Raw genomic sequence first — 25372 nt, 5'->3', positions numbered from 1 at the left:
AACATAGTAACATAGTTAGTAAGGCCGAAAAAAGACATTTGTCCATCCAGTTCAGCCTATATTCCATCATAATAAATACCCAGATCTACGTCCTTCTACAGAACCTAATAATTGTATGATGCAATATTGTTCTGCTCCAGGAAGACATCCAGGCCTCTCTTGAACCCCTCGACTGAGTTCGCCATCACCACCTCCTCAGGCAAGCAATTCCAGATTCTCACTGCCCTAACAGTAAAGAATCCTCTTCTATGTTGGTGGAAAAACCTTCTCTCCTCCAGACGCAAAGAATGCCCCCTTGTGCCCGTCACCTTCCTTGGTATAAACAGATCCTCAGCGAGATATTTGTATTGTCCCCTTATATACTTATACATGGTTATTAAATCGCCCCTCAGTCGTCTTTTTTCTAGACTAAATAATCCTAATTTCGCTAATCTATCTGGGTATTGTAGTTCTCCCATCCCCTTTATTAATTTTGTTGCCCTCCTTTGTACTCTCTCTAGTTCCATTATATCCTTCCTGAGCACCGGTGCCCAAAACTGGACACAGTACTCCATGTGCGGTCTAACTAGGGATTTGTACAGAGGCAGTATAATGCTCTCATCATGTGTATCCAGACCTCTTTTAATGCACCCCATGATCCTGTTTGCCTTGGCAGCTGCTGCCTGGCACTGGCTGCTCCAGGTAAGTTTATCATTAACTAGGATCCCCAAGTCCTTCTCCCTGTCAGATTTACCCAGTGGTTTCCCGTTCAGTGTGTAATGGTGATATTGATTCCCTCTTCCCATGTGTATAACCTTACATTTATCATTGTTAAACCTCATCTGCCACCTTTCAGCCCAAGTTTCCAACTTATCCAGATCCATCTGTAGCAGAATACTATCTTCTCTTGTATTAACTGCTTTACATCGGGAATCTTGTTAAAGTTGAGGGACGCATGGATTTCTCTCAGTATCAGCAGATTCTTGACAATAATGTTCATGAATCAGTGACAAAGTTGAAGTTACGCAGGGGATGGATCTTTCAGCAAGACAATGATCCAAAACATTGCTCCAAATCTACTCAGGCATTCATGCAGTGGAACAATTACACTGTTCTGGAATGGCCATCCCAGTCCCCAGACCTGAATATCATTGAACATCTGTGGGATCATTTGAAGAGGACTGTCCATGCTCGGTGACCATCAAACTTAACTAAACTGGAATTGTTTTGTAAAGAGGAACGATCAAAAATACCTTCATCCAGGATTCAGGAACTCATTAAAAGCTACAGGAAGCAACTAGAGGCTGTTATTTTTGCAAAAGGAGGATCTACTAAATATTAATGTCACTTTTCTGGTGGGGTGCCCATACTTATGCGCCTGTCAAATTTTGTTTGAATGCAGATTGCACATTTTCTGTTAGTACAATAAACCTCATTTCAAGGCAGAAACATTACGGTGTCCAGTACAATAAACCTCATTTCAAGGCAGAAACATTACGGTGTCCAACAGTTATTAGATATATGAAACTGAAATAGCTGTTGCAAAAAACAATTTTTATAAAACATTAAGCTTAAGATTAATGGGGTGCCCAAACTTTTTCATATAACTGTACTTAACAAAAAAGTGTGAAACTGAAATTATGTCTTATATTCTAGATTCTTCAAAGTAGCCACCTTTTGCTTTGATGACTTTGCACACTCTTGGCATTCTCTTGATGAGCTTCAAGAGGTAATCACCGGGAATGGTCTTCCAACAATCTTGAATGAGTTCCCAGAGATGCTTAGCACTTGTTGGCCCTTTTGCCTTCACTCTGCGGTCCAGCTCACCCCAAACCCATCTCGATTGGGTTCAGGTCTGATGACTGTGGAGGCCAGGTCATCTGGCGTAGCATCCCATCACTCTCCTTCTTGGTCAGATAGCCCTTACACAGCCTGGAGTTGTGTTTGGGGTCATTGTCCTGTTGAAAAATAAATGATGGTCCAACTAAACTCAAACCAGATGGAATAGCATGCCGCTGCAAGATGCTGTGGTAGCCATGCTGGTTCAGTATGCCTTCAATTTTGAATAAATCCCCAACAGTGTCACCAGCAAAGCACCCCCACACCATCCTCCTCCATGCTTCACGGTGGGAACCAGGCATGTAGAGTCCATCCCAAACAAAAAAGAAAAAATTGAATCCGCACCAATAGCACGCTAGATCATCAGCACATACTGGTCACAGCTGACTTTGCGTTATATTGCCAATAGCGGAATTCACATGCTCATTCAAGTGAAGAGTGAGTCCAAACAAATATATTAGTATAGAAGAAGAAGAGCACTCACCCTCCGCAAACTTTTTCAGTCTTTATTCTGGCATCATATAAATAGCAGGAACATATAGGGAGAACAGTGGATCCAAAAGATGACGGCCGTTTCGCGCTGCCGCGCTTCTACGACCACGGGCCACCTAGACCCGTAGAAGCGCTGCAGCGCGAAACGGCCGTCGTCTTTTGGCTCTTCTTCTTCTATACCAATATGTAGAGTTACAATACGTAGAGTCCATCCGTTCACCTTTTCTGCGTCGCACAAAGACACGGTGGTTGGAACCAAAGATTGCTTGTAACTAAACGTTACAAGCAACGTTTTTTGGTGGCGACGGTCCGATGCAACACGACGCAACCGTCGCACGACGGTTGCGACGTGTGACAATGCGTCGTTAATACAAGCCTATGGAGAAAAAAACGCATCCTGCAGACAACTTTGCAGGATGCGTTTTTTCTGCAGAACGACGCGTTGTGACATTCGTTGTACGACGCTAGTGTGAAAGTAGCCTTATCTGTATGTCTTAGTCTTGCGTAGCCAAACTATTATCTATAACTACTGGTTGTTGACCGTAACAATGCATCAATGGAGTCTATCAGGCATCAAGGTTATCTTGGACAATAAACAATTAAATAAATTGAATTCATCGCCAAAGTGAAAACTGTAGTTAAAAAGAAAATCTAATAATCTGTCAGAGTAAATCAATTGCACCAACAGTAAACAGGATTTGAAAAAGGACTTTAAATCTGCCTCATATTAAATCAGAGGCTGAACTTTGGTGATCCCGTACTAACATGCACCAATGATAAGACCTGCTAACTTGCTGATTTTCAGGGTTAGCTACTCTCATGTGTTTTGGTGGTAGAGAACCAGTATCTGTCTTCAGGATGACAAGTGTATAATATATCAATAGAAGCAACATTGTTCTTCACACAATCTCGCTTTATTTGGCAGGTCTGACTGCTAGGTTCATCCTAATCTGAGAAGCAATAAAAATAACAGTGCATTTTGCTGGGCAGCCTTTTGATAAAGTGTTTGGATATTGGTTACATTAGTTTTACAACTTGAAAATACAACACCTATTCATTTCTGAAATGTAGTGATTCATGGGTCTAGGCTGTAGCAGGCAACAGCTGCTGAGATCATGCAGAGACCACAGTAATGGCTTAAAGTATGATTATTTGTAATCGCTTGTTTTTCTTTCACAAAAAGTATTTTAACTATTTTGCTGCCATAGGTTTTGGAATAGTTTTTCCCTTTTGATTTGCACAAATCAAACTTGAAATATAAAAATAAAGTCATTATTTTATGCCTCCATTCTAACCCAAGGTATAGGTCATCAATATCATAATCCTGGGGAAACCCTACTAATGTGATCAAAGCATCTTTTCACTGCGTCCATCTCATGTGGTGTTCTGTACGGTGGTGGCTTATGTCCCATGAGAATAAAAATTTGATCTTGCTTAAGTTAAATCTGCTAATAGAGAGGACCCCACCATTAGATGTCAAATGTATCTAATATGTATTGACACCGTAACCAAATTAAACATAATTTCACCTGAATTGCTCAAACAACGATCTATTTAAATTCCACAATTTTCTTGGCCTCTATATGGTAAACATAAAATGTTGGTACATAGTCATTTTGTGATTTTGTTTTTCTCAACCTAGGTGCTCTTGTGGCCAACTTCCTGACATCCGATCTTGATAGTTTTTCATATTTAAAGAATATATCTGCTGAGGGACATCTTTACAATGCATTTAACTTGGTTGCAGCAGACTTCAAGTAAGTTCACTAAATTATCATGACGTTTTGTGAATATGTCACATAAACCAGGGGGATCATCATTTCTTAGATAAGATGGACAACACACAAATTATTTTTCTCTTACACACAGGATTTCTGTTTTAAACTAACTTTGTTTTGATACCTTTTATACTGTTTTGTCTTTTGGATAGGTGTTGTTCTTTAAAGGGATTGAACCATCAGAAAATGACCTATTGTTTAACCTCTTAACAACCGCCGATACGCCTTTTAACGGCGGCAGTTAAGGGTACTTAAACCACAGCGTCGCTTTTTAATGGCGCTGTGGAAAAAGTATGTAGCGTCCCACAGAGTTAAAATTTCTCTGGGGTCTCTGCTGCCGGGGGTAGCTGAAATCCCAGAGAACATGATGTGGCTCATTTTTTACCGACCATTATTGACGGTAAAACGGCGACCACAAAAAAAAGTAAGATTTTTAATTTAATTTCTCTCTTCTCTGATGTGATCGCACATCAGAGGAGAGAGAAATGGGGTCCCCCAGTTGCCCCCTCCCGGTACCTGTGGTGTCTCTGCTTGCCCCCATGAAGTCCCCCTGGCGTCTTTTTCTGAGACAAAGTGACGGGCGCATGCGTAGTGCGCCCGCCAAGATACCCTTCTGAAAATAAAAAAAAAATTGTTCCAAAGTAAATTTTTTGTGAAAAATGTAAAATGTTCATTTTTTTCTTCCATATTGCTTTAGTTGTCGTGAAGCACCTGAAGGGTTGAAAAACTTCTTGAATGTGGTTTTGCGCACCTTGAGGGGTGCATTTTTTTAGAATGGTGTCACTTTTGGGTATTTTCTGTTATATTGACCGCCCAAACTCACTTCAAATGTGAGGTGGTTCCAAAAAAAATCCACACCCTCAAAACGTCCCAAAATGTAAAAGTTTGTTCAGGAATTTAAATAAGAGCGAAAAAAAATAAAATTTTGCCCTACAGTATATTAGTATGTGAGTATGAGGAGCATTTACCAAATTAACCTTCGTCAGGCTGCATAATTTTACAACGTTAACAGGCTGCAGAGGTACAATTGTACCTTCATATATATTTTATTGAAATTTGGCCAATATATTCTGGACCAAAACTGCAGAGATGTCACGAAATTTCAGCCCTCTACGGCTTTTCGAAAAAAAAAAGTTATTGCAATTTTAAAACTGAATAGTTACAATTGTACCTACTCAGCCGGACGAAGGTTAAAACTGGCCACTTCATGGAATATTGGCTGCAGAGCTGAAGAAAAGATTTTTGTTTTTAAATTTCTCATCTTCGTTGTGGAGATATTAGCTAGTAAAGATAATATACAAATTCTCACTTGGACCAAAGACGTGTTAGCTTCTCTCTCAGGACAGTTACTTTTTCGTGTAGGGGGAAGAAAAAAAAACACCCCCTCCTCCCACTCCCCCGGAATGTCAGTCCGTGTTTTCTCTGTGTGAGACATGTAATGACAAATAGCTCTGTTGTCCTCACTGATCTCACTGCCGACACCTGTGATTTTGAAAGCAGGGAGGGAAGTAGAGCAGAGCTGTGTCTTTACAGACATCTCTTGCAACTCTCCTCTCACAGTGATGTCAGCTATGCTACCCCATATTAGAATACCATCAAGTAATTATTTTTAAATTTAATGTTTCCGAAAACTAGTTTGTTGTGCTAAACCCCTGTATTTCTGACTGGTATGACAAAAATACGTTTACTAAGAATATCCTTCAATGTACATTGAAAAAATGTAACACGCCAATTGTGAATTTCTGTTTTGTGTTGTTTTTTCTTTCTTTCTGTAATTGTGCATATTGCACTATACAACAGTTGAAAGCCCATCTTGGAGGGGCAATGTTGAGCAGAGAGCAGATGGCGCTATGTTAATCCTGTTCATTTAGTTCCTTTGTATTCAATATTGTATGACCTTTTTTTTATTCAGGTATTCCCTGTCATCATGCATGTTGTGATGTTGATAACAGTTGCTGTATGTCTAAGGTCAGCACACTGGGGTCCTGGGTTCAAATTCCACCAAGGACAACATCTGCAAGGAGTTTGTATGTTCTCCCTATGTTTGCGTGGGTTTCCTCCGGGTTCTCCAGTTTCCTCCCACATTCCAAAAACATACTGTTAGGGAATTTAGATTGTGAGCCCCATCGGGGACAGCGATGATAATGTATGTAATGCACTGCGGAATATGTTAGCGCTATATAAAAATAAAGATTATTATTAATTATAGCACTTCTTTTCCTCACAACGTTTGGGCGCTGTGTGATTCTGATGAAAGCTGAAATCTGCAACAGTGAGGATATCCCATTTTTTCATTGGTCATCTAAACACCACCAGTTGTCCTGTTATAGCTGGACTCGCTATGACTTATTTAGTGGAAAAAGTTAAATGTTGGCAAAAAGGACATATTCTGAAAATATTTTTTTCTTTCCACTCCATGGCCCTGTATAATTGACAATCTGTATTCTCTTTAGTGCATTGTGCTTACATTCATCTGAGAGCAGAACTGTTTGATAAGCTTTTGTATCTGCTCAGAGCTGAGAGGTGGTGTGATGGTGATTGTCTTTGCTGCCAAATTTTATTCTTTTTACTTTTATTAGTTAATCATTGTCGATTGAAGAGCATTTAAAGCTGCAAAATTCATGACAGCCACAAACACTTTGGCAGCTGCCTACTCCCTAAAAGAGCTTCCTGTTTTAGGCAATAACAAGAAAAATGTTTTGTTTCGTAATTGAGCTCAGACTTAATTTGCTCACTGCAAAGAATGTGGATGATAAGTACCGTATATACTCGAGTATAAGCTGACCCCCCTAATTTTGCCACAAAAAACTGGGAAAACTTATTGACTTGAGTATAAGCCTAGGGTAGGAAATGCAGCAGCTACCGGTGAATTTCAAAAATAAAAATAGATGCTCCATAGCTGTTGTGAGTTCTGTTTTTGGGCTCCCTCTGGTGGTTACTGATGGTACTGGGTGATTTGTGTTCTGCTGTCTCTGGTGTCCACCTGTTCTATTAGGATTTGGGAGTTTCCTATTTAACCGGACTTTCTTGTCTTTTCCCCGCCGGCTATCAAGGTTATCAGAGTGTTTTGTTACCTCAGCTTCTGGCTTCAGTAATCTTCAGGACAAGCTAAGTTTTTGATTTTCTTGTTTCACGTTTTGCTTTATTTTTGTCTTGTCCAGCTTGCATATAATTGTTTCTTTGCTGCTGGTTGCTCTTGTGGGCTGTAATTGCTCCTCATGTTCCATGAGTTGGAACATGAGTTCAAGTAATTACAGGATGGTTTTTTGAAGGGTTTTTTGCTGACCGCGCAGTTTACTTTTGTATCCTCTGCTATCTAGTTTTAGCGGGCCTCATTTTGCTGAATCTGTTTTCATACTGTGTATGTGCCTTCCTCTCATTTCACCGTCATTATATGTGGGGGGCTGCTATTTCTGTGGGGTATTTCTCTGGAGGCAAGAGAGGTCTGTGTTTCTTCTAATAGGGGAAGTTAGATCTTCGGCTGGTGCGAGACGTCTAGGATCAACGTAGGCACGTTCCCCGGCTATTGTTATTTGTGTGTTCAGGTTTAGGGTCGCGGTCAGCTCAGGTTCCATCACCCTAGAGCTCGTTGGTGCTTGTCCTTTTGTGATTCCCTGCCATTGGAATCATGACAGTATAGCCGGCCAAAATGTTTGGGCTGAAGTAGGAGGAAAAGTAGTCTGAGGAAGTTTTTTTTTTTTTTTTTTTTTTCTCCTCTGAGGTTGCTGCCTAGCCTTAATTGCAGCCTGGCTGATTTTTTTTTTTTTCCTCCTCTTAATCCTTGAATGGCTCTGACCTTAGCTGTTTATCATGGACGTCCAGAGTTTAGCTTCCAGCTTGAATAATCTTGCTGCTAAGGTTCAAAATATACAAGATTTTGTTGTACATGCTCCTATGTCTGAACCTAGAATTCCTATTCCAGAGTTCTTTGCTGGAGATAGATCTAGTTTTCTGAATTTTAGAAACAATTGCAAGCTGTTCCTTTCTTTGAAATCTCGCTCTTCTGGAGACCCTGCTCAGCAGGTTAAGATTATTATATCTTTCCTGCGGGGTGACCCTCAAAATTGGGCATTTGCATTGGCACCAGGGGATCCTGCGTTGCTTAATGTGGATGCGTTTTTTCTGGCATTGGGTTTGCTCTATGAGGAACCTAACCAGGAGATTCAGGCTGAAAAAGCTTTATTAGCTCTCTCTCAGGGGCAAGATGAAGCAGAAATATATTGTCAAAAATTTCGGAAATGGTCAGTGCTTACTCAGTGGAATGAGTGCGCCCTGGCTGCAAAGTTCAGAGATGGCCTTTCTGAGGCCATTAAAGATGTTATGGTGGGGTTCCCTGCGCCTACGGGTCTGAATGAGTCTATGACTATGGCTATTCAGATTGATCGGCGTTTACGGGAGCGCAAACCTGTGCACCATTTGGCGGTGTCTTCTGAACAGGCACCTGAGACAATGCAATGTGATAGAGTTCAGTCTAGAAGTGAACGGCAAAACTATAGGCGGAAAAATGGGTTGTGCTTTTATTGTGGTGATTCAGCTCATGTTATATCAGCATGCTCTAAACGCACAAAAAAGGTTGATAAGTCTGTTGCCATTAGTACGTTACAGTCTAAGTTCATTCTGTCTGTGACTCTGATTTGCTCATTATCATCCATTTCCGTCGATGCCTATGTAGATTCAGGCGCTGCCCTGAGTCTTATGGATTGGTCATTTGCCAAGCGATGTGGGTTTAGTCTTGACCCTCTGGAAGTCCCTATTCCTTTGAAGGGAATTGACTCTACACCTTTAGCTATGAATAAACCTCAGTACTGGACACAAGTGACCATGCGTATGACTCCCATTCATCAGGAGGTGATTCGCTTCCTGGTATTGTATAATTTACATGATGTTCTAGTACTTGGTCTGCCATGGTTACAAACTCATAATCCAGTCCTTGACTGGAAAACAATGTCTGTGTTAAGCTGGGGATGTCAGGGGGTTCATGATGATGCACCTCCGATTTCTATCGCTTCATCTACTCCTTCTGAGGTTCCTGTATTTTTGTCTGATTATCGGGATGTTTTTGAGGAGCCTAAGCTCAGTTCGCTTCCTCCTCACAGGGATTGCGATTGTACTATCGATTTAATTCCTGGTAGTAAATTTCCTAAAGGTCGTTTGTTCAATCTGTCAGTGCCAGAGCATACTGCTATGCGGGATTATGTTAAGGAGTCCTTGGAAAAGGGACATATCCGTCCATCTTCATCCCCTTTGGGAGCAGGTTTTTTTTTCGTGGCCAAAAAAGATGGGTCCTTGAGGCCTTGTATAGATTATCGTCTTTTGAATAAGATTACCGTAAAATATCAGTATCCTTTGCCTTTGTTGACTGATTTGTTTGCTCGCATTAAAGGGGCTAAATGGTTCACTAAGATTGATCTTCGGGGTGCGTATAATCTTATACGAATAAAGCAAGGTGATGAGTGGAAAACCGCATTTAATACGCCTGAGGGCCATTTTGAGTATTTGGTAATGCCTTTCGGACTTTCTAATGCTCCTTCAGTCTTCCAGTCCTTTATGCACGATATTTTCCGTGAATATCTGGATAAATTTATGATTGTGTATTTGGATGATATTTTGGTTTTTTCTGATGACTGGGAGTCTCATGTTCAGCAGGTCAGGAAGGTGTTTCAGGTCCTGCGGGTTAATTCCTTGTTTGTAAAGGGCTCAAAGTGTCTCTTTGGAGTCCAGAAGATTTCTTTCTTGGGGTATATTTTTTCCCTTTCTACTATTGAGATGGATCCCGTCAAGGTTCGGGCTATTTGTGACTGGACGCAGCCTGCATCTCTTAAGAGTTTGCAGAAGTTCTTGGGCTTTGCTAATTTCTATCGTCGTTTTATAACTAATTTTTCTAGTGTTGTTAAGCCTTTGACGGATTTGACTAAGAAGGGTGCTGATGTTGCTGATTGGTCTCCTGCGGCTGTGGAGGCCTTTCAGGAACTTAAACGCCGGTTTTCTTCTGCTCCTGTGTTGCGTCAGCCTGATGTTTCGCTTCCTTTCCAAGTTGAGGTTGATGCTTCCGAGATTGGAGCGGGGCGGTTTTGTCACAGAGAAGCTCCGATTGCTCGGTGATGAAGCCATGTGCGTTCTTTTCTAGAAAATTTTCGCCCGCTGAGCGGAATTATGATGTGGGTAATCGGGAACTTTTGGCCATGAAATGGGCATTTGAGGAGTGGCGTCATTGGCTGGAGGGTGCTAGACATCGTGTGGTGGTCGTGACTGATCACAAAAATCTGATTTACCTTGAGTCTGCCAGGCGTCTGAATCCTAGACAGGCTCGTTGGTCACTGTTTTTCTCTCGTTTTAATTTTGTGGTTTCGTACCTGCCAGGTTCAAAGAATGTGAAGGCGGATGCTCTTTCTAGGAGTTTTGTGCCTGACTCCCCTGGAAATTCTGAGCCCACTGGTATCCTTAGGGATGGGGTGATTTTGTCGGCCGTCTTCCCAGACTTGCGACGTGCTTTGCAGGAGTTTCAGGTGGGTAAACCTGATCGTTGTCCGCCTGAGAGACTGTTTGTTCCGGATAGTTGGACCAGTAGAGTCATCTCCGAGGTCCATTCTTCTGCGTTGGCAGGTCATCCTGGAATATTTGGTACTAGAGACTTGGTGGCCAGGTCTTTTTGGTGGCCTTCCTTGTCGAGGGATGTGCGTTCTTTTGTGCAGTCTTGTGAGGTTTGTGCTCGGGCTAAGCCTTGCTGTTCTCGAGCCAGTGGATTGTTGTCAACTTTGCCTATCCCGAAGAGGCCTTGGACGCACATTTCCATGGACTTTATTTCGGATCTCCCTGTCTCTCAAAAAATGTCTGTCATCTGGGTTGTGTGTGACCGCTTTTCTAAAATGATTCATCTTGTACCCTTGCCTAAGTTGCCTTCCTCCTCTGAGTTGGTCCCTCTGTTTTTCCAGAACGTGGTTCGTTTGCATGGGATTCCGGAGAACATCGTTTCTGACAGGGGATCCCAGTTTGTGTCTAGATTTTGGCGGACGTTCTGTGCTAAGATGGGCATTGATTTGTCCTTTTCGTCTGCATTCCATCCTCAGACGAATGGCCAGACGGAGCGAACTAATCAGACCTTGGAAACTTATTTGAGGTGTTTTGTTTCTGCTGATCAGGATGACTGGGTTACCTTTTTGCCGCTGGCCGAGTTTGCCCTTAATAATCGGGCTAGTTCTGCTACCTTGGTTTCTCCTTTCTTTTGTAATTCGGGGTTTCATCCTCGTTTTTCCTCTGGTCAGGTGGAGCCTTCTGATTGTCCTGGAGTGGACATGGTGGTGGATGGGTTGCATCGGATTTGGAGTCATGTGGTGGACAATTTGAAGTTGTCCCAGGAGAAGGCTCAGCAGTTTGCTAATCGCCGTCGCCGCGTGGGTCCTCGACTTCGTGTTGGGGACTTGGTGTGGTTGTCTTCTCGTTTTGTTCCTATGAAGGTCTCTTCTCCTAAGTTCAAGCCTCGGTTCATCGGTCCTTATAGGATCTTGGAAATTCTTAACCCTGTGTCGTTTCGTTTGGATCTCCCGGCATCGTTTGCTATTCATAATGTGTTCCATCGGTCGTTGTTGCGGAGGTATGAGGTACCTGTTGTTCCTTCGCTTGAGCCTCCTGCTCCGGTGCTGGTGAGGGAGAATTGGAGTATGTTGTGGAGAAGATCTTGGATTCTCGTGTTTCCAGACGGAAACTCCAATATTTGGTCAAGTGGAAGGGTTATGGTCAGGAGGATAATTCTTGGGTGGTTGCCTCTGATGTTCATGCTGATGATTTGGTCCGCGCTTTTCATAGGGCTCATCCTGGTCGCCCTGGTGGTTCTTGTGAGGGTTCGGTGACCCCTCCTCAAGGGGGGGGTACTGTTGTGAGTTCTGTTTTTGGGCTCCCTCTGGTGGTTACTGATGGTACTGGGTGATTTGTGTTCTGCTGTCTCTGGTGTCCACCTGTTCTATTAGGATTTGGGAGTTTCCTATTTAACCGGGCTTTCTTGTCTTTTCCCCGCCGGCTATCAAGGTTATCAGAGTGTTTTGTTACCTCAGCTTCTGGCTTCAGTAATCTTCAGGACAAGCTAAGTTTTTGATTTTCTTGTTTCACGTTTTGCTTTATTTTTGTCTTGTCCAGCTTGCATATAATTGTTTCTTTGCTGCTGGTTGCTCTTGTGGGCTGTAATTGCTCCTCATGTTCCATGAGTTGGAACATGAGTTCAAGTAATTACAGGATGGTTTTTTGAAGGGTTTTTTGCTGACCGCGCAGTTTACTTTTGTATCCTCTGCTATCTAGTTTTAGCGGGCCTCATTTTGCTGAATCTGTTTTCATACTGTGTATGTGCCTTCCTCTCATTTCACCGTCATTATATGTGGGGGGCTGCTATTTCTGTGGGGTATTTCTCTGGAGGCAAGAGAGGTCTGTGTTTCTTCTAATAGGGGAAGTTAGATCTTCGGCTGGTGCGAGACGTCTAGGATCAACGTAGGCACGTTCCCCGGCTATTGTTATTTGTGTGTTCAGGTTTAGGGTCGCGGTCAGCTCAGGTTCCATCACCCTAGAGCTCGTTGGTGCTTGTCCTTTTGTGATTCCCTGCCATTGGAATCATGACACATAGCGTTCATTATTGCCTCATAAGATGCTCCATATAAAGCTGTGCCACATATAATGCTCTGCACCGTTCATTATGGCCCCATAGATGCTCCATATAAAGCTGTGCCCCATATATAATGCTCTGCACCGTTCATTATGGCCCCATTGATGCTTCATATAAAGCTGTGCCCCATATATGCCGTAATGCTCTGCACCGTTCATTATGGCCCCATAGATGCTCCATATAAAGCTGTGCTCCACATATAATGCTCTGCACCGTTCATTATGGCCCCATAGATGCTCCATATAAAGCTGTGCCACATATAATGCTCCATACTGTTCATTATTGCCCCATAGATGCTCCATATAAAGCTGTGCCACATATAATGCTCTGCACCGTTCATTATGGCCCCATAGATGCTCCATATAAAGCTGTGCCCCATATATACCGTAATGCTCTGTGTTGTGAATTCCGCTCTTGGGCTCCCTGCGGTGGTTGTAAGTGGCACTTTTGTGAGTTCTGCTCTTGGGCTCCCTCTTGTGGTTTCTAGTGGTATGGCTGCTCCTTGGAGTTAGCTGTCCTCACCTGCCTCCACTTATCGTCTCTTCTGCTCCGCTATTTAAGTCTGGCTCTTTCTTCAGCCTGTGCCACTTGTCAATGTTCCTGGCTGGATTCACATCTCTGCTTGGATTCTCCTGGTTTCCTGACCAGTTCTGCAAAGATAACTTCTGGCTTTGCTCATTTCAGTCCACATGTTGTGGACTTATTGTTCCGTGCATTCTATATTTGTCCAGCTTGTCAGTATGGATTTTTTCTGTTAGCTGGAAGCTCTGGGAAGCAGATTTACCCTCCACACCTTTAGTCAGGTATGGAGATTTTGTAAACTCTGTGTGGATTGTTTTGTAGTTTTTATATTGACCGCACAGTATCCTTTCCTGTCCTATCTATCAAGCTAGACTGGCCTCCTATGCTAAAATCTGATTTCATTTTTGCGTATGTTATTTTCCCCTCCTCTCACCGTCAATATTTGTGGGGGGCTATCTTTCCTTTGGGGATTTTCTCTGAGGCAAGATAGGTTTCCTGTTTCCATCTTTAGGGGAAGTTAGATCTTAGGCTGTGCCGAGGGGTCTAGGGAGCGTCAGGTACCCCCCACGGCTATTTTTAGTTGCGCTGCTAGGTTCAGGGTTTGCGGTCAGTACAGATACCACCTCCTTCAGAGCTAGTCTCATGTTGTTCCTAAACCACCAGATCATAGATGCTCCATATAAAGCTGTGCCCCATATATAATGCTCTGCACCGTTCATTATGGCCCCATAGATGCTCCATATAAAGCTGTGCCATATCTAATGCTGCTGCTGCAATAGAAAAAAAAAATCACATACTCACCTCTCTTCACTCAGGACGCCGGCGCTTTCAATATTTACCTGCTCCTCGTGCGGCTCAGTCTCCAGCACTGACGCTCAGCAGAGGGCACGCACTGACTACGTCACCGCGCCCGCTGACCTGAGCGTCACAGCCAGAGGACGCTGGAGACGGAGCCGCATCGGAACAAGGAGCAGGTAAATATTGTGCAGCGCACCCCTCCCCGTATACTTACCTGCTCCTGGCGCGGTCCCTGCAGTCCCTGATTCTTCCACCGCTGCATCTTCTTCCTGTATTGAGCGGTCACAGTTACCAATCATTACAGTCATGAATATGCGGCTCCACCTCTATGGGAGGTGGAGCCACATATTCATGACTGTAATGAGTGGTACCATGTGACCGCTCAGCACAGGAAGAATCTGCTGCACTGGAAGAAGCAGGGACTGCAGGGACCGTGCCGGGAGTAGGTAAGTATAACTAGACAGCCCCCGCTCCCCCTCCGCTGCCGACCCCCGGGTATGATTCGAGTATAAGCCGAGAGGGGGACTCGGCTTATACTCGAGTATATACGGTAAATGGTGGTAATACTGGTCATATACTGTATATATTATCTAACCCCCATCTTTAGTACTTGATTGAAAACCCAACATTTACATCCATGTCTGAACCCACTTCTACTAGCTCTGCTTCTGTCACTAAGCAGTGACGTTTTTACAATGCATATGGCACTGTATGATGCTGGTGCGGACCAGGCAAGAGCATTTACGTTGCTCGGTCTTGAGGTGCTGCACAGAAGGGTGTCAGTGTGTTTTTGCAAAGTAGCTAATTAGCAAATATTGTTCACTATCTGCTGTGATCTCTCGTTGGGACAGTTATTTTCTGGGAGTTGCCAGACATTTTTGTGATAATGTGTGCAAACTGTAAAGTGCTGCGGAATATGTTAGCGCTATATAAAAATAAAATGTTATTATTATGTATTCTGACCCTAGTTAGTTGTCTGGTAATACTCTGCTGTTTGACTTGGCTTTTAGATACCAGTTCCTGACTCTAGGCTGACTTAACCCTCTGTTTGCTGTGAGTTCTAAGTCTGATTCTGTCCTTTTGCTTTTGACCCCAGTTATAGTCTGACATTCTCTGTTTTCTGATTAAGCTCAGTCTTTGTTCTCTCTGGTTTTCACCCTTTCTCTGCCAGTTTGCTCCACCAGCTGTCAGCCATTCTGTAGATGTAACCCATGGGTCCATGTGTAAGGCTGGTTTCACATTTGCGTTTTTTGCCGCTGCGTTTTAACACATACAAACGCATGCATTTTTTTCCCTATATTTAACATTAAAAACGCATGCGTTTTGCCGCCTTTGACGACTCATGCGTCGTTTCTATGCTTGCGTTTTGTTGCGGAAATGCAACATGTAGTAATTTCTAGAGGCGTTTTTTGCCGCAAAAAAAACATATTGCTGTCTATGTAAACGCATGCGTTTTTAAGCACATGCGTTTGGTTGCGTTTTTAAACGCATGCGTTTCAATAGAGAAAAACAAGTCTACACACTGATAAGCCACCCCCCACCATCAAGGTGATAAAGGGATCCTAACCCTAGCCCTAACCCATCAAGGTGATAAAGGGATCCAAACCCTAACCCTAACCCATCAAGGTGATAAAGGGATCCAAACCCTAACCCTAACCCATCAAGGTGATAAAGGGATCCAAACCCTAACCCATCAAGGTGATAATAAAGGGATCCAAACCCTAACCCTAACCCATCAATGTGATAAAGGGATCCTAACCCTAACCCATCAAGGTGATAAAGGGATCCAAACCCTAACCCATCAAGGTGATAAAGGGATCCAAACCCTAACCCATCAAGGTGATAAAGGGATCCAAACCCTAACCCTATCCCATCAATGTGATAAAGGGATCCAAACCCTAACCCATCAAGGTGATAAAGGGATCCAAACCCTAACCCTAACCCATCAAGGTGATAAAGGGATCCAAACCCTAACCCTAACCCATCAAGGTGATAAAGGGATCCAAACCCTAACCCATCAAGGTGATAAAGGGATCCAAACCCTAACCCTATCCCATCAATGTGATAAAGGGATCCAAACCCTAACCCATCAAGGTGATAAAGGGATCCAAACCCTAACCCTAACCCATCAAGGTGATAAAGGGATCCAAACCCTAACCCTAACCCATCAAGGTGATAAAGGGATCCAAACCCTAACCCTAGGGATCCAAACCCTAACCCTAGGGATCCAAACCCTAACAATAACCCTAACCCTAGCCATTTCTATTTATAGTGGGTTTTCTAGTTGATATTTTTGATTGGCAGCTGTCACACACTAAAGACGCTTTTTATTCCAAAAAATATTTTTTGCATTACCACATTTTGAGAGCTACAATTTTTCCATATTTTGGTCCACAGAGTCCTGTCACACGCCCTCTGTAGTCCCATTGGCGGTGTCTGGATCTTGATTTTTCTCTTGTGAAATTTCTCATCACGCTTTTAAAAAACGCAAACTCGGTAAAAAACGCATGTAAACGCGTAAAAACGTGGCGTTTTTTAGCGCATACGAAAACGCATGCGTCTAAAAAACGCAGCGTTTGTACGCGTTTACATGCATTTTTTTCACCACCTGCGGATGCGTTTTAAACGCTGCGTTTTTTAATGCAAATGTGAAACTAGCCTAAGTCTAGGGCCCTGTACAGTGGTTTAAGGGTAAAGGTGAGGGTTCCTCTAGCACCTGCTAAACAGAGTAACTAATGCAAAAGTTTATCTTTGGAAGGCCTGTTTAGAGCGGCCAGGCTTCCACACACAGCTCAACCTTACACCCACAGCTCAACCTTACACCAGTATAATATCTGCGTAAGGAAACCCTGAAAAATTATTGTTGAAGTTGTGTAATTTGCTTGTTCAGTAGGCATTCCTTCCATATTCTCAACATATATGGAGTAAGGTTTTTTTTTCATGGAGTACTTGTCTTTTTATAGTCAGCCCCTAAGAATGTTATACACTATGAATCAAAGAACATTTTCTGAATGTCTGATTTCCACAATTGGTTACGTTGACAATGCTTTCACTTAAATTACAAGCCTTCGATTTTGAATATTGTCAACTGTCCTCAATCAGTGCAGGTTTAAAAACATGTATGCCAATGTATGGGCAGATGTCAATTATTTTTCTTATCCACAAAAGAGGGCCAATTTTCATTAGTATACTGGATCAGATCTGCATCAGTTTTTTGATTCGTGTCAGTTTTTACCATCCATGTGTCTTCCATTGTTCTTCTCTGCAAAAAAAAAACAAAAAAAAACAGATGGAGTCTTCTCAGTTTCTATCAAATATTAGAAAGTGAAAAACGGATAGCAATGGGATACAACTAGGATGCCAAAGGTGCACTGTTGTTTTTTTATGTTGGACAAATATAGGACATTTCTCTGTTTTGTTATATGTGAATCAGCAACAACAACAAAAAACTTGGCATGCAAAGTGGTTCATACAGTGTGTGCAGAATTATTAGGCAAGTTGTATTTCTCCTTCGTCTCATTGGGGACACAGGACTATGAGTGTATGCTACTGCCGCCAGAAGGCTGACACTAAGTAGATAAAAAAAAAAAAAAAGCTCCGACATATACACCCTGACACTGGCCGAGACAGCTCCAGTTTATGCTTAGTGTCCATAGGAGGCACATCTCTGGGTTTTTTCCCAGATTCTTTTCCTTTACAACCATGAAGATGAAACAGGGGCGATGGACCCTTTTGAAGGGGTCCGATCTCCCCAAACCTACAACGGGCGAGCACGTGGAGTGTCGCTTCCACGTATCGTCTCCCGCGACGTGGGAACCCTTGCCGGACTTGCCCATGTCCACCCTAAGGTAAAGAAACCCTAGGCTGTACAGGCACACATTGTCCGTGCAGCCTCCACTTAATCACCAATGCACTGACAGCGGTGATTATGAGAGGCAGCCGGTCCCTCTCCTCACCCCCTGAAGGGTTGACGGAGTTAGGGTGCCTGCACTATCTCATACATAAGCCCCCCTCTGACCTTGCTTCTGGCGATGAGGGGCTGGAGGGCTCCGACAGCGCTATGGTTTATTTTGTCTGCCAGGATGGCGCGGTTTCTTTCCGCAGCAGTGGCGCTGCTGGAAACTATATCGCGGGTCCTTCCCCGGGTGCGGCTAATCAAGTCCCCGGCTTCTGCCTATAGTAGGCCGCAGCTGGAAAAACCCTTCCCCCTTGCGGTGGATCCGCCCTCCAATCGAGTGCACTGCATTATAAGGATGGCGCTAATGCTTCTCCCGGTGACAGCCTTCACTACAGGCATGGGGACACAGGACTGGGGTAAGTGCTACTCCCCCCAGCCTGACAGCTGAAATACTAGATTCAGCAGCGTTATTTTTTGAGGGTGCGATTGTCAGCACCAACAGCAGAGTCACCATGTCTAAAAGGACTAAGTCTCACACGGTTTTATATACCACGTGTGTTGCCTGTCGGTCTGCTTTTCCGCGTGCCCAGAGCAACCGTCTCTCTGAGGCCTGCGATTCCGAGCATGCTCAGGAGCCCTCCCCAGTGTCTCTGTTCAGTGTGCCTATATCTGAGACTGCGGCGTCCTCCCCTGAATGGGTTGCATCCTTAACACAGTCTGTCGTCCTTAACTAAGGCGATCGAGTCCCTCCAGACCCCGGCTGGGGCCAGGGACGACGGTTCATCTGTCTTATAAAAATCCTCCTGTTCACAGGAACCTCCGGCCTGCAGGGGCCGCACTCCCTCTAGGCAGACGCGGGGGAAACAAACCCATACAGCGTCTCCCGGTCCGTAAGGTGCATCTGCATCGTAGAGTTCTGTGTCCCGTTCTCACTCTCCTGCAGAGGTGAGTGAACATGGTTCGGACTATGACTCCGAAGGTTCTCTCGATTTTAGAGGCTCCAAATTAGCAGGAGTCAGTAGACAGCCTCATCGAGGCCGTTAATCAAACCTTGGGAGTGGAGGATGAAGCCACCTTGACAAGCAGCCTCATAGAATTTTTTTCCGCTCATCCTGAATTTGAGAACCTAGTCCAGCGCCACATGGAAAGGCCGGACAGGCGCTTCTCGGGTCAAAAGGCTCTAAGTGCAAGATATTCTTTTTCCCCTGAGTTACGTAAAAAGTGGGCGGAATCTCCTGTTTTTCGGTTGGCCTCCCATACTCTCTTATCCCTGCCCAACGTGTTGTGAGTTCTGTTTTTGGGCTCCCTCTGGTGGTTACTGATGGTACTGGGTGATTTGTGTTCTGCTGTCTCTGGTGTCCACCTGTTCTATTAGGATTTGGGAGTTTCCTATTTAACCGGGCTTTCTTGTCATTTCCCCGCCGGCTATCAAGTTTATCAGAGTGTTTTGTTACCTCAGCTTCTGGCTTCAGTAATCTTCAGGACAAGCTAAGTTTTTGATTTTCTTGTTCCACGTTTTGCTTTATTTTTGTCTTGTCCAGCTTGCATATAATTGTTTCTTTGCTGCTGGTTGCTCTAGCGGGCTGTAATTGCTCCTCATGTTCCATGAGTTGGAACATGAGTTCAAGTAATTACAGGATGGTTTTTTGAAGGGTTTTTTGCTGACCGCGCAGTTTACTTTTGTATCCTCTGCTATCTAGTTTTAGCGGGCCTCATTTTGCTGAATCTGTTTTCATACTGTGTATGTGCCTTCCTCTCATTTCACCGTCATTATATGTGGGGGGCTGCTATTTCTGTGGGGTATTTCTCTGGAGGCAAGAGAGGTCTGTGTTTCTTCTAATAGGGGAAGTTAGATCTTCGGCTGGTGCGAGACGTCTAGGATCAACGTAGGCACGTTCCCCGGCTATTGTTATTTGTGTGTTCAGGTTTAGGGTCGCGGTCAGCTTAGGTTCCATCACCCTAGAGCTCGTTGGTGCTTGTCCTTTTGTGATTCCCTGCCATTGGAATCATGACACCAACGGTTCCTCTATTAGGGATCCAATGGATCGGCTCATAGAGAGTTTAGCTTGTTCTGTTTTTGAGGCCTCTGGCTCAGCTTTCGCGCCCTCTTTTGCGGTGACCTGGGTAGCCAAAGCCATGATATCCTGGTCAGAGTCTTTGACCAAGGCTCTTCAGGATAGAAGATTACCGATAGATGTGACAGAAATGTCAAATCAGATAGCTTTAGCTGGAAATTACCTGATCAATGCATCCTTGGATGCAGCAAATTGTGCTGCATTAGCGGCTGCTAACGTAATATCCATTAGAAGGGCTCTATGGTTGAGAACTTGGCGGGCGGACTCTACCTCAAAGAAATCTCTTACAAATCTCCATTATCAGAGTAGCCGACTTTTTGGCAAAAGGTTAGATCAACTCATTTCAGATACTCCAGGAGGAAAGAGTAATCTTCTCCCACAACAAAAGGTTAAACAGCCGTTTTGTCGCCAATTTCAGGCGAGGTTTAAGCCCTTTCGTAACTCCTGGGGGACCACAGCAACCCTGTCGGTCCAGGTTGGTCTAGCCAAGACAGAGATCATCAGGTCTCATATAGAGCCAACTCATTGGGGAAGAATGCGGTCCCAATGGCCAATGTCAAGGGTATCTAGATCCCATTGGTCCTCAGCCAAATGACTGGAGGCATCCGCGGCTCATTTCCAACAGAGTAGGCAGCCGTCTGCTCTTCCATCAGTCTTGGCTCACTGTCGTTTCCGGTAAATGGGTAAGAGACCTGGTGTCTTCGGGGTACAAGATAGAGTTTCTCTCGATTCCCCCGAGCCGTTTTTCCCATCCCGTCTCCCCAGTTCAAAAACCCTTATGCAAGCATTGGTCAAAGCTGTCGAATCCCTTCAACTCAACGGAGTCATTTCTCCCGTCCCAAGGGAACAAAGGTTTCAGGGGTTTTATTCCAACCTGTTCATCGTTCCCAAAAAGGACGGAACAGTAAGGCCCGTTTTGGACCTAAAGTGTTTAAACAAATTTGTCTGCATTCGTCTGTTCCAAATGGAATCCCTCTGGTCAGTCATTGCGGCTATGGAAAATGGAGAATTCCTAGCTTCCATAGATATTCAAGATGCCTATCTTCATATCCCCATATTTCCTTCACATCAAAAGTTCCTACGCTTTTCCATAGGCGATTGGCACTTCCAGTTCACAACCTTGCCCTTCGGGCTTGCCACAGCTCCCAGAATATTCACAATGGTAATGGCAACAGTTGTGTCTATTCTGCATTCTCGGGCATAGTCATCATGCCATATTTAGATGACCTTTTGGTAAAAGGTTCAACTTTTCGGGCATACGAGGAGAATGTCAACATTACTATGGATACTCTGTTTCGCCTAGGGTGGCTAGTGAATTTAAAGAAGTAGTCTCTGGTGCCATCCCGGAAAATTCCCTTTCTAGGGATGGTCTTCGACACCTCCCGAGGTCTGACAGTCCTTCCCCAGAACAAGGTCCTGACCCTCCGGCAGGAAGTGAGGGTCCTTTGCCAGCCAGGCGCCCACACGATCAGGTTTTGCATGAGGGTCTTAGGAAAGATGGTGGCAGCAGCGATTGAGGCAGTGCCTTTTGTGCAACTCCATCTTCGCCCTCTACAACATGCGCTTTTAACCTCCTGGGACAAAAGTCCATCCTTTCTCAATCTCAGGTGTCGTCTGTCTCCCCAGGTCAGACAAGCTCTGACATGGTGGACAATGAGTCCCTCTCTGCAGCAGGGGAAGTCTTTTCCCCCAGCCCATTGACTGGTGGTCACAATGAATGCCAGCCTGCTCAGTTGGGGAGCAGTATTTTGCCACCACACAGCCCAAGGATGCTGGTCCTCAAGGGAGTCAATCCTTCCGATCAACCTGTTGGAGATTCGGGCGATCTTGCTGGCTCTGCAGCACTTTCATCCCTTTCTGGCAGGTCACCCGGTCAGGATCCAATCAGACAATGCCACGGCGGTGGCATACATAAATCACCAGGGAGGCACCCGCAGCAGGGCAGCCATGCACGAGGTAAAACAAGTCCTTTGCAGGGCCGAGAGGAACCACTCTTATTTCGGCGGTTCATATTCCGGGCAAGGAAAATTGGGCAGCGGACTTTCTCAGCAGGCAGGGCCTTGCGTCCGTTGAATGGTCTCTCCATCCTGACATTTTTTTGCAGATATGCCAGCGTTGGGGAACCCTGGACGTGGATCTAATGGCCTCAGGAATGAATGCCAAGGTACCCAGGTTCGTCACCCGGTATTGAGATCCAAAGGCAATCGCGGTGGATGCATTAGTTCTACCTTGGAACCAGTTTCCCCCTCTGGCACTACTCCCGAAGGTGGTCAGGAAGGTCAAGATAGAGGGAGTTCCTGCAATTCTAGTGGCCCCAGATTGACCTCGTCGGTCATGGTACGCAGACCTGGTGCAGCTGCTCCCTGAAGCTCCTTGGCAGCTGCCAGTCCGTCCGCATTTTCTGTCACAAGGCCAGATATTCCACCAGAACTTAGAGGCTCTGCTTTTAACGGTTTGGCCGTTGAATCTTGGATTCTGACGCAGGCCGGGTTTCCTCAGAAGACAAATATCAGCTTTGTCGGTGCTCTTTCAGCGTAAGCTAGCTGTCAATCTGCAGGTAAAAACTTTTTTACAGGGAGTTTCTCACAAGGTACCGCCTTATAGGGCCCCCTGGAAGCCTGGGACCTTAATCTGGTCTTAAGTGCACTACAGTAGGCTCTTTTTGAGCCTCTTCAAGACGTCTCTTTATCGTACCTCTCTTGGAAAGTTGTGTTTTTGGTGGCCGTAACCTCCATTAGGCGGGTTTCAGAGCTGGCGGCCCTGTCCTGCCAGGCTCCGTATTTAAGGTTTCATCAAGATAAGGTTGTGCTCAGGCCAGTACCTTCCTTCTTGCCAAAGGTGGTTTCCTCGTCCCACATTAACGAGGAACGAGGATATTGTCTTACCTTCTTTTTGTCCAGCGCATCGTGTGGAAAAAGCTCTCCATACGTTAGACCTAGTGAGAGCTCTGAGGAGATACGTTTCAAGGACTGCATCTTTTCGTCAGACAGATGTTCTGTTCATTCTTGCTCAGGGTTGTAGGAAGGGATCCACAGCCTCACAGCCAGATGGTTACAATCAACTATTCAGGAAGCCTACCTTATCAAGGGTACGGTCATCCCGGCTGGGATCAAGATGCACTCCACTCGAGCAGTGGGGGCTTCCTGGGCGCTTCGGCACCAAGCATCAGGATAACAGGTTTGCAAGGCCGCAACCTGGTCCAGTCTGCACACCTTTGCCAAGCACCTTTAGTGTGAATGTACAATTTTCATAGTCATGAAAATACAGAAAAATCTTTAAATGAGGTGTGTCCAAACTTTTGGTCTGTACTGTATATGTCTGCACACAGAAAAAGTGTTCGCCTCCTTCCTGATTTCCTACTCTTTTGCATGTTTGTCACACTTAAATGTTTCAGGTCACCAAAAAAAAAAATCACATACTCACTCACCTCTCCGTCGCTCAGGCCCCCGGCACTTTCAATAGTTACCTGCTCCTTGTTCCGATGCAGCTCCATCTTCCGCACTGACGTTCAGCAGAGGGCGCGCACTAACTACGTCACCGCGCCCTCTGACCTGAGCGTCACTGCTGAAGACAGAGCGATGCTCGGAACGAGGAAAGGTGACTATCGCGCAGCGCAGCACTCCCGTATACTCACCTGGTCCTGGCGCTGTGCAGTCCCTGCTTCCCAGACGCCGCAGCTTCATCCTGTACTGAGCGGTCACCGTTACCGCTCATTACAGTAATGAATATGCGGCTCCACCTCTGGGAGGTGGACTCGCATATTCATTACTGTAATGAGCGGTACCATGTGACAGTACAGGAAGAATCTGCTGCTGCCGGCGCCGGGGAAGCCAGGGACCTGCAGGGACCGCACCAGGAGTAGGTATGTATAATTTCACAGCCCCCACTCCCCCTCCCCTGCCGACCCCTGCGTATGACTCGAGTATAAGCTGAGAGGGGGACTTTCAGCCCCAAAAAAGTGGGCTGAAAATCTCGGCTTATACTCGAGTATATACAGTATATTTATTTAAGGGGATGAGTTACACATTTTTTTTTAAGTGACCATTAACCCCTTTGTGACATCAGACGTAATATTCTGTCCCTGTGCCTATTTGACCAGGGACTGAATATTACGTCTGAGCAATCGCCCCCTCGCAAGTACACACACAAGGAACAAATACTGTCACACCATGACCAGATCACATATTACCACCACATACTGACCGAATACTACCACATACAAGGGAGAAATACAGCCACACCATAACCAGATCACATATTACCCTCACATAGTGACCAAATAATACCACACACAAGGAACAAATACTAAATAAAAATACTTAATTAAAAAAAGCCACAATACTAAGTGCCATTATACACAGGAGCTCTGTATTTACTGTCAGTGTACAGGTAATGCAGTGATCACTAGTGACGTTATACACAGGAGCTCTGTATATAGTATACAGTGTATAGTGTCCATGTACAGGTAACACAATGACTCCCCAGTGATGTCTCTAGGTGAAGTCCTTCATCTTTGCTTTTCTTTATCATGCAGCACAGACTGCCATGACTTCTTTCGGTCAGGACTCGTCTCTGCATAAAATAAGTTACCTAGAGCTCCGCTTTTACAGCACATTCCCCACTTTTCCCTTTCTTGTACACTACACATCTGAATACAGACGTGCACCCACCATTAATATTTAATTGGTTATGAAATCCACCACTCAAAATATAAATTATATTCCACCACTGTGCGCCCACGAACTATATACGTAGCCACTTCCCCGCCTAGTATATAATTAATTAGCCCCAGTTCTTTCCCCCAATTCATTACCAGTCATTTCATCCTCAATGCCCCCCACTATGTGCCTCCCTCTCTAACCCCGATTCATTATATTTACATGCCCCTTTCACCCCAATTCATTGTCATGTCTTTCTATCCCATCATCTATTCATGATCAACCCACATTCAATACATCATTTACTCCTCCACCCTCAAAATTCATTATTTTCTCTCCCCACTACCCACATTCAATTCAATTGCTGTCCTTCACATTGAAATCATTTGCAGTCCCCCCGACCCCCCACTTCATCATTTGCAGTCCCGGTCCCCTCCCCCACTTCATCATTTGCATTCCCCCACTCCCCACTTTAATTTGCAGTCCCCCTTAATTCATCATTTGCAGCCCCCTATCCTCTCAATTCATCATTTGCAGTCCTCCCTCAGATACACTTCTTGTGCAGTCCCCCTCTCCCCACTTCATCGTGTGCAGTCCCCTCACCCCCCGCTTCATCATGTGCTGTCCTCCTCACCCCCCACTTCATCATGTGCAGTCTCCCTCCCCTGCCACTTCATCATGTTCAG

The 25372-nt window shown here is 44.7% G+C and overlaps 1 protein-coding gene across 5 annotated transcripts in view; it reads left to right on the top strand.

The window, feature by feature from the left end:
* TANGO2 (transport and golgi organization 2 homolog) overlaps nt 1-25372 on the top strand; it is a 532848-nt gene that overhangs the window by 323404 nt on the left and 184072 nt on the right. For all 5 annotated transcript variants that reach the window (XM_069756162.1, XM_069756143.1, XM_069756153.1 and 2 more), the window contains one exon: nt 3953-4067. In XM_069756162.1, coding sequence (XP_069612263.1) covers nt 3953-4067 — 115 coding nt within the window. The remainder of the gene's footprint in view (nt 1-3952; nt 4068-25372) is intronic.

Source organism: Ranitomeya imitator, chromosome 1, assembly GCF_032444005.1.
Source record: "Ranitomeya imitator isolate aRanImi1 chromosome 1, aRanImi1.pri, whole genome shotgun sequence".
Classification (NCBI taxonomy): domain Eukaryota; kingdom Metazoa; phylum Chordata; class Amphibia; order Anura; family Dendrobatidae; genus Ranitomeya; species Ranitomeya imitator.
The sequence above is the reverse complement of the archived record's forward strand: the minus strand, read 5'-3'. Positions and strand labels throughout refer to the sequence as shown.